General features: G+C 40.4%; 1 protein-coding gene across 4 annotated transcripts in view; it reads right to left on the reverse strand.

Moving 5' to 3' along the window:
• CCNY (cyclin Y) overlaps positions 1–17,603 on the reverse strand; it is a 123,222-nt gene that overhangs the window by 39,192 nt on the left and 66,427 nt on the right. The window contains exons 2-4 of one of the 4 annotated variants that reach the window (XM_032099830.1): positions 7,581–7,655; positions 3,031–3,042; positions 1,863–1,897 (exon numbers count right to left, since the gene is read on the reverse strand). In XM_032099830.1, the coding sequence (XP_031955721.1) occupies positions 1,863–1,897; positions 3,031–3,042; positions 7,581–7,655 (122 nt within the window). Of the gene's footprint in view, positions 1–1,862; positions 1,898–3,030; positions 3,043–7,580; positions 7,659–17,603 lie in introns of those variants that run through there. The other 3 variants (XM_032099838.1, XM_032099848.1, XM_032099857.1) reach the window with 3 other exon arrangements.

The raw sequence follows: 17,603 nt of genomic DNA on the forward strand, positions 1-17,603 counted from the left end.
AGCTTTGTAATTCAGAAGTACTTTATAAGTACAAAGAAGTCAGACTTAAGGTAGCAGTAAATCACTGAGGAAGTTTACAGTACTGCAACCTCAGCCAATACTTTGAATGGCACTTGGGGGGAAAAAACAAAACAGAAATTAAGAAGAGGTACAGCACTTAGCACATCAACTGCATATGCTGCTATACTGAGCTCCCAACAACACAACTCCTCAGTGCTATGATCACCCTTCCCTTTTCTGCAACATGTCCAGCCTAACCTAAGAACATTTTATACCAAGGTTTGCAATAGTGTGCTTCCAGCAGCATCCGAATAGTCATCTTTGTTAATCTGCTGGAGGAAACTCAGTCTGCCTAACCCAGAAAACAATTTTTACATATGAAATGGTTGGTACTGAGCACACATTATTAGATTTACAGGAACCCAGGGCACTGGCTTTCCAAGTAATTTTATAACAAGACAATTGCTCTGCAAACTACCCTCACATGCACTATAAACAATGGGAATGTTTTGCAGGGGAATAGAAGATGAGTGATCATTTCTTCTGTATCATACACTTTTTTTTTGTAGAAATAAATGTGCATTTTAATATCTACCAAGAATCAGTCCATATATTCTTTTCCACGGGCCTCGTTGTCTGACACATGTATTGCAAGAATCCCCACTGCAACAGATGAGGACCAAGAACATCTGCTAGCCTAGAGAGGGCAACTTTAAGGGCTTTGTAAGCCTCACACTATCTCGTGACTTCTCAGAATCTTAACTCTTGGGAAACTGAAAATCTCACCTTGCTTTGGAAGCCATTCAGTAGTTTCAGAAATACTCAACACCAACCAGTTCTATCAACAAATGAAGCAGTCCTGCCCTCTCACCCCACACAGCAGGTCATTCCTGCCCTTGTGGCTCCCTCCCTTTCTGCAGGTGTGAGCCCTGGACTGAATCACAATTAGGAGCCCCATTTTAGCTTTCAGCTGAATCCACCTGCATTTGTGCCCCAATCCAGTTTATCTGGAGCTAGACAAATGTTCACCCCAGCACAAAGAGATGAAGAGGGTATAAACCACATCTGTTTGTTTCAGCAGCTGTAGTGTCTTAAAAATGAAATGACAGCTTATATTTCCAGATAGAGAAAAACTTGAGAACTTCTCCCCATTCACCTTGAAGGCAAATAGTATTTGGTAGACAATTAGTTCTTTCCCTTTGCAATTTCACAGAGACATGACTCCAAATATTTCAGCACAAGCTTCACATACTTGGAACCACACTGGTTCCAGGTGCTTCAGCAGTACAAACAATGCTAACTGAGGCAAAGAGCCTGGTCCTGTATCCAAAGCAGGCTACAGGGTATTTGCCCTCAGCTTCACTGAGAATTTGGTTCAAACAGAAGGGAACTGAACTGAAAAATGCCCAGGGTACATAAGCATATCAAACCTCCATCTTCACACTCAGCATGTACCACATGTGAATCCACAGTTACACTGCATCAACACTGGTCAGGCACTTCAGAACAACTGTGCACGTATCAAATGCTGTAGAGCTCCCTGCCAGTGCAAACTTGCATACAAATGTAATCTACAGTTTCAAGAGTTTCTGTAGTAATTTTAAAAATCATACCAGTGTGTGCAGCTCTTTTTCCCAGATACCAGTTGCCTACGTACACGGATTGTGAGCATGATACTGTCTTCAACAGATTCGTTCCACTAACTCAATAGTCAAGGCCTATACTTCAGGATCCTGATGCAGAACAGACATGTGGAGCATCAGCACCCTCTCAGCAATGTGGAAATCATGTGTAATAACTCTCATTTACTGTATAATATAGACAACAAGGAGAAAGCTGCATAGCGAGGCATTTTCACTTACGTGGTTTATATAGAGACTCTTGCGTTTTTCTCTCACTGCAAAAACACAAAATATGATAGAAATATTACATGACTATTTTTCCCGATTAAGCTTCTTATATACCATTTATAATAAAAAGAACAGGAGACTATCTATGTGCAACATTATAATTCCTTTTGCACTAACCAAGTATATTTATATAGCAAACACAGAAGGAACATATATCTGTATGCATAAAGGCATTTATGCTCACTAGTGTGGTGATGGGCTAAAGTTCTCATCCATTTGGGTACTTCAGCAGGCACTGGTCTGCATGGGCAAGCTAATATGCAGTAAGCTGCAGTCCAAGGTAGCAGTGGCTTGGCCATTCTTCCCCAGTTCTCTGTGTGGGTACTCCTAAGCCACTGGTGCCTTCATGCAAGGTACCTTGCTGCAAAGTGGCCTACACTACTTTGCAGGTATGAAAGCACCTAAAGAGCTACACCACGGACTTAGCAAATTGTCATCATAGCTTACTGTGCACTAACTCCCACAGAGGAGCCTTGAAACCGTATAGATTACACCACTGCCTTCTATAAGGCACAAGCCTGAAACTATTACTTGTGTTGGATGTAACAATGAAAATGTATTTCTTTGGTGAGTATGGACCAGTCACCACAAGCACCACAATTAGCCAAAATAGTCAGAAAGTAAATAGCAACAACAAGGGAGATAGATGTATAAAGTCTTAATTATCAGGCAAATGCTTATTACAGCTGATTAAATATACTCTTATTTCATTTTTTTAAAGCACTTCCCCAATTAACTCACCCCATAGAGAGCCTGCGGAGCTCTGTTCCAGTGAAAATACCACAGCATTTAGGATACAAGTCTGGAGGCAACTAACACATAAATCAAACTGCAGGATTAAAATAATAATGGTTTCATGCTGTAGGTGATTAAATGCACTTTGGTGCACCATGATTTGAAAGCTATGGCAACCCAATGCACTTAGCAAAATAAGAGAGTTCACAATGGTGGGATAGCCTGTTCATTCCCTGTTGGATGAGAAGCCATTATTTGTGATTTATTATAAGCAAGCAATCTCACATAAACAAGGCTGTATGTGTGAATACTGTGAAATAATTGTGTTTAATGCAGACATAAAATGAAAATTAAAAAATAAGAAAAAACTTTGAAAAATCCTTACATAATTTTCCTCCCAGGGAGCAGAAAGGAGAATCACACATGACAGATGTTAGCCATGTCACTTAGAATATGCTCAGATCCACAATTACGGACATTGTATAAGAAACAGAATTAAACAGGAACAGCAGAAAAATTCTGATGATCTAGTAAATTGTTAAACTGCTTGAAATCCTGCTAAAACACTGCACTACACTTAAGTTCCACACACTGCATTTAGCACCAGCAAAACACATAATATGTTTCTACAGAGAAACAACAAAATTATGGTAGATACTTCTGAGAACAGCCAAAGTATTTGTCTAGAATCACATATTGTAACGTACAGGCAATAAACAATCACGATAAGCTGTGTGCAAGCCTAATATAGTACATAACTCAAAGTTAACTCCTATTAACTGTCAAATTTTGAACACAGTTAAGTATTTTATATAATTACATTTATATAATTATATAAAATATAAGTATATAATTGTTTAATCACAATTATACCGCATTCGAAGTTCTTCAAATCCTACAAAGACAGCCTGCACATATACTCCAAATTCCATTTTAATGACCTTTATTCCCCTTAGTTTTTTTCTTCTGTATTTTCCCTTGTATCCTTTATTCAATTCCCCATGAAGGTACAACCCTCTATTTCCCAAAGTACAAATATTACTCACAGCTCAATCCCATTTGCTATTTCCAGTCTCCAGAAGAATATGTTAACGTATTTATACACCCCTCCCTTTTGCCTGCTCCAAGCACTTCTTGTGCACAGCTTTGCAAGCACCAGGCTGACCTCCTTTCCCTATCTCTCCATATAACAGAAATTCATTTAGCCTGGACTCTCAGGTAAGACACTACAGGAAGGCAGCCGCTTCTTTCTGTGCTTCTGGCTCACTCTGCCATAGTGTAAGGCTCAACTCTCTCCAAAACACATGCCAGTGGAGAATTGGGCAGAGCAGAAACCCACTCTGTCACAACCACTCTCTTTTGTAATCACAACCCCCCCTTTAAACAAGGGGAAGCCAATTATTGCACAAGGCAAAATGACTGTAAAGAGGTAATTCCATCACTTGGCTTCAGTCAGTTTAAAAATGCTTTGCTGCTCATATGGTCTGCAGCAGGCCAGACCATCATGTTAGAATTAACTAGCATTTTGCAGCATAAACTCCTAACTGCAACTCCAGGATTTTGGGTTTCAGGCATGAGGTTTTGATGACGTGAAGCTGAACAGATTTGGAGTAAGTTTAAACAATTAAACTTCTACTTTTTTTAAATAATTTAAAACTTCAAAGTTGTAATGGAACTCTTCACATGGAGCCTGAGATGCGCCAAATTGTCTTAGTTTTCCTCATTCTAAGGCCAACGACCTGTTCCTATTGCTGCAGGCACTTTCGACTGTTATTACTGAGCTTCTGCAAGAGGAGGAAAGTATCCTGAAATTAAAAGAGACTGAGGAAATACACACACCCAGAGGCACCTGTGTGTATATGTACATATATATGTATTTTTCATTGAGCTGTAATAAAAACTTTCACTGTGCAGTTTCTATAGACTTATTTTCATGTTAGCCATATCAGGATTGAAGACAAAATCCTTGAGGATTACAACTATAAGAACATCTTGCGTTTTGGAAGTTGGAGTTACCAGCCATTATTGGCAACTCATCTATTTTTCTTTTAGCTGAGAAGACTGGTCCTAGCTAACATTTAAGAGTAAAACCAGCTTACTCCACTTCTATACACATTTATAAACACAATTTCAAAATCTTATTTGTCTGAAGCTCATTGTTGCACTGATACTGCAAAATTTAGCCCATACATTGAATGTGTAAAGCCAAATCTAAGTTAGGAGAGAGGCACAGCTGGAAAGCACCAACAGGAAACACCATTACCAGCACCCTGGAGGAGCAAACATTGCCTTCTTGCTACCATAAAGGAAAGGCAGTTACATTGTTGGGAGTGCTGTTCGGAAACCCTGGGTTAATCACGGCCACACACTAAATAGCACATGGGTTTCCAATCACCCACAGCTCACTGGCCAAGCTCACCAAATGAGGGAGATCTTGCATAAAGCACTCACAGAAGTTAAAAACATAACAGGTAATACCCTGTACTAGCTCCCTAAATAGGAAGAATTCCACACAACCTAGAAAATTCCCAAAAGAGATGGAAACATTCAGAAAAGCTTCTCTAGTTAGGAATCAAATTAATATTTATTGTGACTTTAACTTTTCTACAGATTTATTGAATGTTCAGGTAATTAAGGATTCATTCAGACTACTGATGAATTACATGCTTAGCATGGCATCCAGGCTTCACAGAACAAAGACAATTAAAGACCACATAATAAACGGAGATGCCTCATCCTGTCTCATTGTATTTGTTGTTCTCTGCTCACATGCTAATCATAAGAAGGTCAAGCACAGCTCCTATGCCAGGAGAATACTATAAGACTATCAGTGAGGCTCAAAGAGCACAGGGTTACTAGAAAGCCAAAGATGGAACTGCCTGAAGGTAACACTGCCAAGTCACTCTAGCACCTAGTGATGGACTTGGCCACTTCCCACTGTAAAACCATGAGATGTATGCTCACAGCCAGAGACAGATCCTGGATGAAACCCTGAATCCTGATGCCACTGAACTTTCTGTGTATTGTGTAATGTGTATTTTCAATGTCCACAGGTCTTATCTACAGAAGTATTCTCACTTACAGTCAACAGGAAGGTTTACCAGCCCAATACTATTAAAGTAATGGAGCAATTATTTGCCCAAGTTAGGTGTTTTCAAAATAGCCAGCTCAGCTCTCCTCTTCTACATCGTCTGAAGAAGTCTTGAGGGTCCCCTAGATTCCACAGCAACCTGTCAGATTACAACCCTACATGCCCTAAAAAATCCCTCTATTTTCCCTTTAACAAGCACTTTATAGCATTTTGGTTAGGCAACATCCTTGAACAGTGTGGTAACTCCTACAGCTCACTTGGTTCAACAAGGGGCCCAAAGTACAGCCAAGCAAAACGCTTAGTACTGGGAGCTGTCCCACCAGAACATGATGGTTCTTGGCAATAGATCAGTAGATAAATGTTTGCAGAATCTTTTTATTTTTGTACAAACAAAATAGCCTTTGTATTTTTTCCAGTGTACCAAGGACAGCTGAACAGATCTTACACTCCCATTGGTAACATTTCTATAATGTTTCACTAAATCCATTGTTCTTACTCAAAAATATGTTCTTCACATTATTTAAACTAGAACAAAGCTTCATAGATCAACTCTAGCATGGGTATAAACATTTTTATAAAATGCTTAAAATTAACTCCATACTGCAATAAATTAACTGATATTATTACAAGTAAGAATAATCATCCGGTCTGGTCAAAATTTTAGTTGTTGGACTTGGGTCTATTTTGTCCTTTCTTTCAACAGGCTGTAACAAGAAACAAGTAGCATCCATATGGGATTAGACAGTTTCAACACACTGCAAAACCATTATAAAATAGACATCAATCTTTACAATACAACTATGGAAATATTATCATATTCATTTTACAGACTACCAAACCAGGTTAGTATGGTAAATCACATCCAAACCCATGTAATGAGGCATTGACAGAACCAGGGCTGAATTCAGAAGGACAATCTCAAGGTCAAAGGAGGTACTCACATAAGCAACTCTTCAATTAGGGCCTAAATGTATATCCTCTTTGTTCTAGTCATGCTCAAAAACTAGCAAAAAATACACAGTAAGTGAAAACTACATTATTTTTCAAGTGATGTGTTTGACACTGCAATTTACTATGTAAATCAAAAGCAGCATTTATAGGCAGCAGAAAGGAGGACAAAGAATTCATATTGAACAGTCAGAATTACAATGCAGGAACTGCTTTGAAGGTCCTGCTAGAAAATAATGTGTTTTGCATCCATTATTCATTTATTTCTAAACCAACATGTCATACATGTCCAACAGGGAACAAAAGAGCCACAGTAAATGGCTTCTATTCTACTAACTCTGTCAGGAGACTTGTTTAACCAATGTTAATTTTAGAGATCATTTTGTCTATGTATAAAGAAAACCAACGTAACTCCAGACAAACATGATTATATCAAAGCCATAACGAGAGGAGAAGAGGAGAGAATGTTTGGGTAGGATGGGAGTTATTTTGTTAAGAAAATCTAGTACTGAACTCATTTACAGTATCATCTATATCAGAAAAACCCTGGAAATGTCTTCTTAGCTAATATAAACTGGCATTTTCTAAAAGAATACTTTCTACACATCTTTCAGAAGCCTAATGATCAGAGTTTAAAAAAATTAAGAAACAATTAGACAAAAAATTATGGATTTAGAAAAAAATATTTTAAAAATATTATTATATTAAGCTTCATCCATATTTGTACTACTGGTCATACAAGACAATTAGCTAAAGGTGTGACTATTTAAAACTCTAACATGATGCCTCTAAATGCCTCTTTTTGGGGAAGAGGGGGAAATTACATATTAAAGGACTATCACATGCATTCAACAAAGGGTTTAGAGATAACTACTGTAATAAATTCAGTAACCTACCATCTGTTTGTGATTTACTGAGAAATATCGTACTGGCCCGTGGATGATCTGATGGGTTGAATTCCATGTTCAAATCTGGAAAGAAAGAACAGCACAAAAAATATTTATGATTATTCAATGGCAGACACAGATTTTCTCATTCTTTTTAATAACACCAAGTTTACATACTTAAGCAGCTACTGTAAAACAAAATCCATCTTGAGGCTCACTTTTTTATCCTTCCTTGCACAAGTGGTTATTTTTGGCATGCAAATCATTTGCATCAACACAGCTTTGGGATTAGACTTCAGTTCTAAGGGCTGCTTTTGGATTAAAACAGATAAAGCAGCTTGAGAAGTTGGTACACAAGAAGTCAGGAATTTCCCATTTACCATCACTTTCTTCCCACCATGCCCCAAAGCCACAGCTTGGCACAGGAACACAGCTTGTTATATGTAATTATTGAATAATTAAGTATTACAAACAAATACACAACCCTCTACAGATAGACAGGTTTCCAAGATTAGGCATGACTTTAAAAAAAGTAGTTATTGCAACTGAATGTAAACAAGTAAAATCTAGGCTAGAGTGTTTTATACGGTCAAGATAAAAAAAACTTGGAACCTTCACAGATTAACATTCTCTTTGCTGTGACAACTCGAAAAAAAGAAGCAAAAAAACCCCACAACTAAAAAAAAAAACCAAAAAACCACCAAACCAGTCCTAAAAGATATTCACCAGTTACAAATTCAAATTGATCATACATCATACAAACTTCTATGAATTTATTTGTTCCCAAATTCCATTCCACTACAATCTGCTAAAGCTTTTCCTGTATCCACTGGAAAACATGCTACTAAAATAGTACATCATTTTTTAGCATTTCCTTGCTCTCCAAGTGTGGCTTTCTGAACCTTAGTTCTCTTACATTCTCTCTATCTCCAAATGCACACTCCCTTGCATTTGATGCAGGCATTTATGTGAGACTGCATATGAGCACTGATATGTTTATCTTCTGTGATTATCCCAGCCTTTCTAAAATTCTCTTATTCCCCTTTCACATCCTTGTGAAAGCTCAGTAAAACTGGAAATTAAGCCCAAGGTCTTAGGAAAAGAAAACAAAGCCTTTTTGTCCCAGGGTCAAGTTCTTCTGCCTACAGCTTTGCCTGTTCCTTCAGCATCCATGCCCATACTCTGCTGTCCTTTCCCTTTTATTTAATAATTTACTAGGTCTTCCACTTCCCTGTGTTTTATTCCTCGCAACACACCTCTTTACAAATGTACTTCCTATTTGTATTTTGCCCTTTTATGCTCTCTTGCATTCTTTTTCACCTCCCTGCATTCTGTAGTCCATGACAAGAGCAGCCTGACATGCTGCTGGAAACCTGGGCACAACTTCTGGAAAAAACTTAATCTTCTCTCTACAAGAAAGAACCCAGAAATGCAGAGGTGCAACTCCTCAGTTGCAAATGGTCTTATTATTATCCTTATCATCAATGCCACAAAGGACAGTGAATCTAGGGATTTCAAGGGAAAACTATTTTGATCCTCCCAGAAATCACAGACAAGTTCAGAGCTAGGACTTCTGACTTCAAAGGCCTATAAACTAGAATGTTTTCATGTTCCTTTATGCATCTTATTTAGACATACAGAAGAAAAAAATAATCACCCATTGAGACAGTGCTGGTAAAGACTGTTTTCGATTTCAGGATGGCTTTTCTATTAAGCCAAATTCAAGCTCTTCGTTATGTGAAGAGTAATCAGCACTTAAAAATGCAAAATACATTATCTATTATCCACCTCTTTTGTCTTTTATCACATAGCACAATACATCACCAGAAAAAACAGAGGTGCTTTTTCTTTTTTAAACCACTACAGGTATTTTTTCTGCAAATACTTTAAAGTACAGCAGTACAAATTCAGTCAATAAAATAGGATCACAAATATGAAACTGAATCCAGCTTGCAAAATACAGTAAACCAGAAGAGCACTTCTTTCTTTTCTAGAAAATTATCTGCTTGAGGAATAATAACAACCTGGTACAGGTTCACAGTTTGTTTGCAGGGCTGAAAAGAAAGGAAAACCAACTACCAAAACATCTTAGTCAAGTCACATCTCCCGAAGATTCCTGTGCTGCAAGGTGCTATTTTCCAAAAGCAGTAAACCAACAGAGGACTTAAAAGTCTTTCTGAAAAATATCATGAACTACCAAAAAGCACTGCCTCTAAGATAAACTGTTATTCTTCTGACAGGAGCTGAAAGAAGGCCAGCAAAACCCCATCTCAGCAGCTGCAGAAGACAGTCCAGGGATTTTTAATTATCTTGGCAGAGCCAGCAGCCTACAGCCAGGGAGCAACTGCGGCTCCTTCCCACCACTGAACCCTACAGAGCAGCACACGTCCTCCTCTCTCCACATCCCTTCTCTCACATCCTCCCCAGCAACAGGAACGACCAAACACATCCATCTGTCTTTCTCAAACTGCCTGCACAAAACTCAGAGGAGGAGAACATGGGTATGGGGAAAGGTAAAGGCTGTTTTACCCGGCACATGGTGGCCAGAAGGGGACAGGTGCTGCTGAGAGGGGCTGGCTCCCCCTGCCCCTCTGAGGAACAGCACAGGTCTTACAGGCAGAAGCAAGCACTGTGTGGTGTGCACCTGCAACTCAGCCACTCCCAGCTCGTCCAGGGAAAAGTGTTAGCAAATCCAAGCAATCCCACAGGCCACTTGTGGCACCGCATTACTCCAGGCCACCACTGCTGGCACACTGGAATATTAGAATGCATGAAGTTTCACAACATGTAAGATTTTAGTCTCTGGTGGTTCTTAGATGTCTTAATTCATCATACAACTTAAAAACAAATGTCTTTTTGAATATGGCAACAGATTTGTCACTAGAAACTGTTGGGGTCCCTCCCCCGCCGTGTAGCCCTGGGAGAGGGGCCCTGAGGGCACAGACACGGGGTTTCCCTGCCCCTGCTCAGCCTCGTTCCCATTGGTTGGTTTGTGTTCCCTGCGCGGGCAGAAGGACCCTTGGGCCCGTGACTGGAACAGTTCCTGGGCAGAGCTCCGGCCATGCGGCTGGAGAAATAAACATCTCTGAAACAGCTAGCAAGAATCTGTCTGTCCATATATATTTCCTTTCCACGGGACTCCTGGTTTGATATATGCGTGTTGCAGGATCCCCACTGCAACATAATGGTGGAGAATTGAGAGCAGAACGATCCCCGATCCCTAAGCGACTGATTTGTGTGAGTAAACCCTGGAAACTTTGGATTCCTCTTCTTGGTTTTGCTTTGCTCTTCCATATCTAAACTATGGAGGAACCGTGGGAAGATTCTTGGCTCTCAGAGCCGCATATGGACATTTATCTTAAACTTAAAATGATTCTTGAACAACGATTTGTAAATTTTAGCTTGATTCAAGCTCAAAAAGAACTGAAACACTTCCTGGCATGGTTGTTTAAGAACTTTTTCTATGTTTCTTGGGATTTAATTCTTACCAAGGGCTTTTGGAAAACCGTTTGGACACAGTTAATACTGGAGTCAAAATATATGCCGATGGAAGAATATTTTCGTGAATATTATTTAATTACCGAGACTGTTGAGCAATGTCAGCTGTGTCCTGGCGAAGGGAAGCCTGGCGCAGGGACCGTGCGGCCCAGGCCACGTGCACCGAGCGCTCTGCGAGCAGCAGCGAGGCAGTTCCCGCGTGCGGGCGGAGCCACGCGAGCCGCAGTGTCGGTGGCGGAGCGAGGCGCGGCGGGAGCGGCGGGACTCGGCAGTGCCCACCCGGCCCCGCGCAGCGCGTGGTGGAGCGAGCCCCGGGAACGCCCGGCCGAGAGGGGCGGCGTGTGGGCGGTGGCGGCGGTGGAGCGGAGCCACGCCCGGCCGAGACGCGCGCTGGAGCAGGGCGCGGGGGAGTCGTCGCTCGGGGGCCCGGCCGAGACGTGGGTGCAGCGCCCGGCAGCGGCAGCGAAGCTGCGACCAGAGGAGGCGACGCACGGAGAACTGAGCGGCGCAGCCCGGCCCGGCCTGCGCAGCCCCGAACGCGACCCCGGGAAGAGCGCGCAGGCACCAGCAGCCCCGACAATTCCAACACGGGAGCGACCGAAGGAGAGAGCAAAGACGCAGCGAGACAGAAAACAGCAACCACTCGGAAAAAGGAAAAGATCATAGAAACTAAGACCTTAGGGATAGTAAAATGGTATAATGTTAAGCAAAACTATGGTTTTATAACAAGGTGTGACAACCAGCAAGACATATTCGTGCATAGAACTGCTATTAAAAAGAATAACCCTGAAAAATGCATCCCAAGCTTGGGAGATGGAGAGGTGATAGAATTCAAAATTATACGAGGTAGAAAAGGGTTACAAGCATCGCAGGTCACTGGGCCTGATGGTGTTTCTGTGAAAGGCAGTATATATGCTAAAAATCGTAGTCATGTTAGACAATATCTCCATTGTAAGCCCCCCCTACAGTCTCCCTTTCCTAATCCCACCTTTCCCTTTTACCCTATGTCCTATTACCCCCAGTGTATTCCCAATCCGTTTTTTCACCCATGGTTTCCCTCACAAAACCATGCTTTTGCCAATTGTTTCCCCAAAAATCCCTTTCCAATGCCGAGTGGGGGATGAAAAGGGGGAGGGAAGAAGTTAAACCCTCTCCTGCCTCAGTTTCCCCACAAAGCTTGCTCAGAGAGTTCTGTCTCCCTTCTGTCAGCCCTAAGATGTTCCACAGAATCTGACTGGACATTTAAAGACTCAGGAGGGTGGCTTGTTTTGTCTTGAAACTGTTCTTGTTATGTTTATCCAGTTGTTTTCATTCTCCTTTTATTAAAATAAAACGGGTGAGGTGTTGGGGTCCCTCCCCCGCCATGTAGCCCTGGGAGAGGGGCCCTGAGGGCACAGACACGGGGCTTCCCTGCCCCTGCTCAGCCTCGTTCCCATGGGTTGGTTTGTGTTCCCTGCGCGGGCAGAAGGACCCTTGGTCCCGTGACTGGAACAGTTCCTCGGCAGAGCTCCGGCCATGCGGCTGGAGAAATAAACATCTCTCTGAAACATCTAGCAAGAATCTGTCTGTCCGTATATATTTCCTTTCCACGGGACTCCTGGTTTGATATATGCGTGTTGCAGGATCCCCACTGCAACAAGAAACCCCATTACAGAAGAAAGAAATCAAATTATATACCAGTATCTGAAGCTAGTAACTCACCACCAAAGGGCATTATCCATAAAAAGGTTAATTCCATCCTAAAGAAAATAGTACATTCATACTGCTTTTGTGTTATTAACAGTTCTTCCTAGTATTTGAAAAGTACCATGAAAACCCGCAATAATAGCAAAAGGTTTACCCATTTTGTAATGAAAGAGTCAAAGATAAAAGAAGATTTAAACTCACACAAGCAATAGTCCATTATTCAAAAGAGAGGAAAATGTGAGCCAGAATTTTAAGTCTTGAAATCTGCACAAAAATGTTCTCCATTGCTAACAGTCTGCTCTGCAACACATCACAGCCTTCAAATGAAAGACTAACAGTGGGCACTTCTTCCAACAGTTACCCAGCATTCCAAAATCAGCTTTTAAGAAAAAGCCATGGTCTCATAGATAGTCCAAAGCAGAAATCTTTCACTGTATCTTTCTTTCCAGTTAAACAGAATTGGAATTTTTCTATATCTTTTCCTAGTTCAAAAATCAAGTTTGTTAGGTTTTGGGTTTTTTTTAATATTGAAGGACTGTTAAATTATTCAAAATTTAACCCACATCCAGTAAACACCTGAACAGTCTGATACTCCATGAAAATTTCAGGGCTTTTGTCTTCTAAGGATTAGGAACCAAAGGTTTGTGTCTATAAATACATGTACATATGCACATATCCATATCTATAGATTGACTGATAGTTGCATATTTAAATGAAACATAATTTTTGGTTAGTCAAGGCAAAGTCAGACTCGCATACACTTCAAATAAGAGATCATGTGTCTAACAGAATTCACACAACTTTGGAGGATTTGGACAAGAAGTTACAAATGCATGCAAATATACTTAAGATTGCATTCTCTTATTTGCTTCACAGCAGCCAAATTAAAAGTTATTATAATGGCCATTTTGATGCATCACATCAAAATAAAATGGCTCTCTGAGGGAAAAAAAAAAAAAGAGTAGATTTTGCATATAACTTAATTTGGTACATAACTGTGCTGCAGTTCAAGGCAACCACCAGAAGACCCCAATAAGATTCACCCCACACACTGTGAGAAACTTAATTCCTAAAGCTACAGCAGCTGCATTCAAATATGGCCATAAAAAGAAGTGAACTGTAAAAGTTTGGCTTCGGACTTGGGCTAAAGCCCAGGCAAGATTTTAAATCTCAAAACAAGATCTTAAAAAGCATTAGTGAGACCAAAAAAAACTGGACACAGCCTCAGTTTGCACTTTTTAAAGAGCAAAAAGAGTAAGAAGAAAGTTTAGATGAGTGTAGACTCAGACTGCTGAAAATGCTTTCAAATGAGTCTTGAGTTGAAACTATAGCTGAAGAAAAAGGAAAACTAGGAGGTGTCTGCAGTTCACATATAACTTCGTAAGTACTGAAACCTCTCTCTAACCTAGCACACAATATAACAAAAACAGTGGAAACTGAAAGCAGAAAGAAAGATCTTAATTATGACCTTGGATGCTAAGAGGGAATACAATTAGGCAGTGAAGCTCCACACCCAAGGAACATGCACTCAACTGATCTTGATGTTTTCCCTTTTGAGAAGATTGCTTCAGACAAACATCTTTGGGCTTTAGTCCAGCATGAGTATTTCGGCTCAATTTAAGAATCACTTAGGCAAGTTACTTGCTTATGATTCATATGCAGGTCAGATCAGATGATCCCAAGGGCCTCAAGCCTAAGTTCTATAAAATCTTCAGAAATAGCAATATTTAAATTATTAAGCACAAAAGTTCAGGAAACCCCAGTGGCACATTTGTAAATTTTCTAAAACTGCACCAGCTCTGCTGCAGTTCTTCAGAAAGAGGTACATTTTCAAACTTGTGGTTAGAGTACATTATGCAAGATAAAAACAGTAAAGGATGAGACTAAATCTTCTGTGGCAAAACTTTAACAAAAAACCCAACTGCTGCTTCAATTCATGAGTCTTACTGTGATAGGAGAGGGCACAAGAAGAGAATGGCGGATGGGTGCTGCAGCAACTAACTTCTGAGCACATCAAGGCTTCTGCGTGACACAAACAGGAAAAACCAACACAGTCGCTGCTTTTCTAACAGTGCACATGGGATGCAGCACAGGGAGCAGGCCTGAAAATGTGTTTACTCTGTTAGAAAAATAAGATGTTATTTCCTTCCTTTTGAACAACGAAAGTCAGGTAAGTTTGCACCACCAAAGCTCTGATGCGGATTTGATAACAGAATAAAGTCTAAACTGAGTAAACCACTGGTTTTAGTCTTACTCAATTCTGAAATAACCTGGTGAAATTCTTTCCTTCCTTCCCCTTTGCCTCTGGGACCACAGGCTATCACTGCCACTGCACACCTCCCATTATCATTAAGGAAAGTGGTAGTGTCCCATACTAATGACTTATCATATACCTAAAAATGAAATTAATCCATGTTTCTTCATCCTGTAAGATGAATAATTTTTAAAAATTATTTAAAGGGACTTCAGGTAAGAACAGACCTGTCCAGGGCTTGCTGCAGAGGAAACTGAGCTTACCAGGCACTACACAAGTTACTTTACTTCTTTGCCATCCTTTCTCCACCCACAGCCTGACACTACAGAGTGACTGCCTGTAGTGGGTGGAAAACAACAAAAAATACCAGAAAGGTTCTTATCAAGCAATTACACAAATGCAAGCCATGAGTAATATCTAAGCCCTACACGCTTCCAGGAAGCATGTCAAAGCGGAAGAGAAAACAATCACCACAGGAGCAAAGGGAAGCACAGGTGACCTGAGCTAAGGGGACAGCTTCCATGGAGATGTCAAAGGCAGGGCTTTCCACGGGCCCTGATGCAGGTGGGAACCAGCACGGCTGTGACTCCCCAGCCCAGGCCACCTGCGTGCACCAGCAGCAGCTGAGGTGTAATTTGTCCAGCTGGCAGAAACTGTGAAGTTGTTGCTCCTGCTCTCATTGTACCAGCCCATAGGAATGGGCTGATGTCATCTGTGGGAAGAGAAACAGAAACAGTATTCTCCAGGCACAGACACGGAGACAAGCTTCCCCAACACTGAACCCAGAAAAAACTGCTGAAATAAATTCCAAAAGTCTCATTACACCTTATGCCTTTCTGCTTCTTTCTTACTCTGGTGGGCTGCTCCCCTCTATTAACAGCAATTAGCCACGTGTACAGTAATGAAAATACTGCCTTAAACATTATTATGTTATTAGCATTTCCTGAGGAGTTGGTAAGAGTTAAAAGGACACCTCAGCTAAGAGTATCTCCCTCATCTGTCTCTAGTCAAACGAAGCTAAAAACAAAGACTAAAATAGAACAGAGAGCAAAGAAACAAGATTGAAAAAGACTATTTCTCACCATTATTACCCATTTTCTTAGATTTTATTTTGAAGCACCATAGTTTATGCAAAAAAGGCATGATACAACTTTACATTTGGAAAGCCCTATGACTACATCTAGCAGTAAAGTTTCCATTTGAGATTTCTGTACATCAATGTCTCCAAAACGTGGGATGCACCAAATACTGAGATTAAAATAAATAAAGCACTGGGGTGCTTTCTGTTCAGAGGTTTTCAAAACTTTCAAACCAAAATAAGACTGAATTGCACATGCTGATTTCACTGGCTAGTAACAGTAACTGCACCTGCTTTTACACTAAAACTTCCAAGATGTGAGATGCATTACTAGAAGTTCCAGCTCATGTCATTCAAACACCACACAATCACAGCATGAAGATTTACCTGTATCAGACCACAAGATCTAGCTGTAACTCTTTGCAGTACTTCATGTCTAATCTAAGCAGCAACTAACCTACCACAAATAAAATGCCTCTCGGCTGCATGCAGTATTCTTGCAAGAACAAATGTTTGTGATCGTGTTCCAGTACACTTTAACATGGATTATTAAAAGAAAAGAAAGTTGGAAATTGGAAGGCTTTCAAGAGTCAATTGGCTGGAAGGGTAAACTCCGTCAGGTTTGGCTAGGTTGCTGGAAAAACTTGGATGTGATCTTTGCTACCCTGGAGCTATAGTATTCTCTGCCTACCATTCCAAGCAAACAACAGGCACGACATTTCTCAGCAAGTTCCAATTACATAGTGACTCTGTTCCAGGCTCTGCTCTGATCTTGGTTTTTGAGTGAGGCAGAGATAGTTCATCAATAAAAAAAACCCTCTGTGGCAACTAATGCTCGTTTCTGTACAGTTATGCCTGACCAGTCAGCCAAGTTACAGCCCAGAGCAGTTCTTATGGGCACAGCTATATTTATTTTCTCTTCTAGAAGCAAATCACAGATATGACTTTCCACACGATGAACAAGGTTTGTATCCAGGATTTTTAGTTTTGTATCACTTTTCAAGATTTGCTTTCCCTTATACAGCAATCTCTCCCAACTAACTAGACACATTTCAAGAGCAAATTAAATGATCTGACATTACATGATACATAAGTCTCTTGTTTAATGTCTCCTTACATTTAGAACATGAAAGACATTAATAAATCTTTTCCCTCTCAAGTTCATCTCATGGCAGTTTTTCAGACATTCCACTTACTAGTTTTCGCTTTAACTGTAACCAAAATTAATTTTAAGAGTTTTATTGATGTATAAGACAGAAGACAAGAAAAAAAATTATTCATGCAAGCACTTATCCATTCCCTTCCCCACAGGAAAATAAAGAGGAAAAGACTATTTCTCCCCATTACATGCGGAATTCAGCATGGACTGAAGAGAGCAACAATTCTGTGCTGTTATTAAATCAGGAGCATTCCCCTCATTTAAATACAACTGTCCACTGTAAAAAGTTCCTAACAGAACATATAAGACTGTGCATACATGTATTTCCATCGTACTCAAATACTGCTCCTCTGGCTT

Source organism: Corvus moneduloides, chromosome 1, assembly GCF_009650955.1.
Source record: "Corvus moneduloides isolate bCorMon1 chromosome 1, bCorMon1.pri, whole genome shotgun sequence".
In the NCBI taxonomy this organism is placed as follows: Eukaryota; Metazoa; Chordata; class Aves; order Passeriformes; family Corvidae; genus Corvus; species Corvus moneduloides.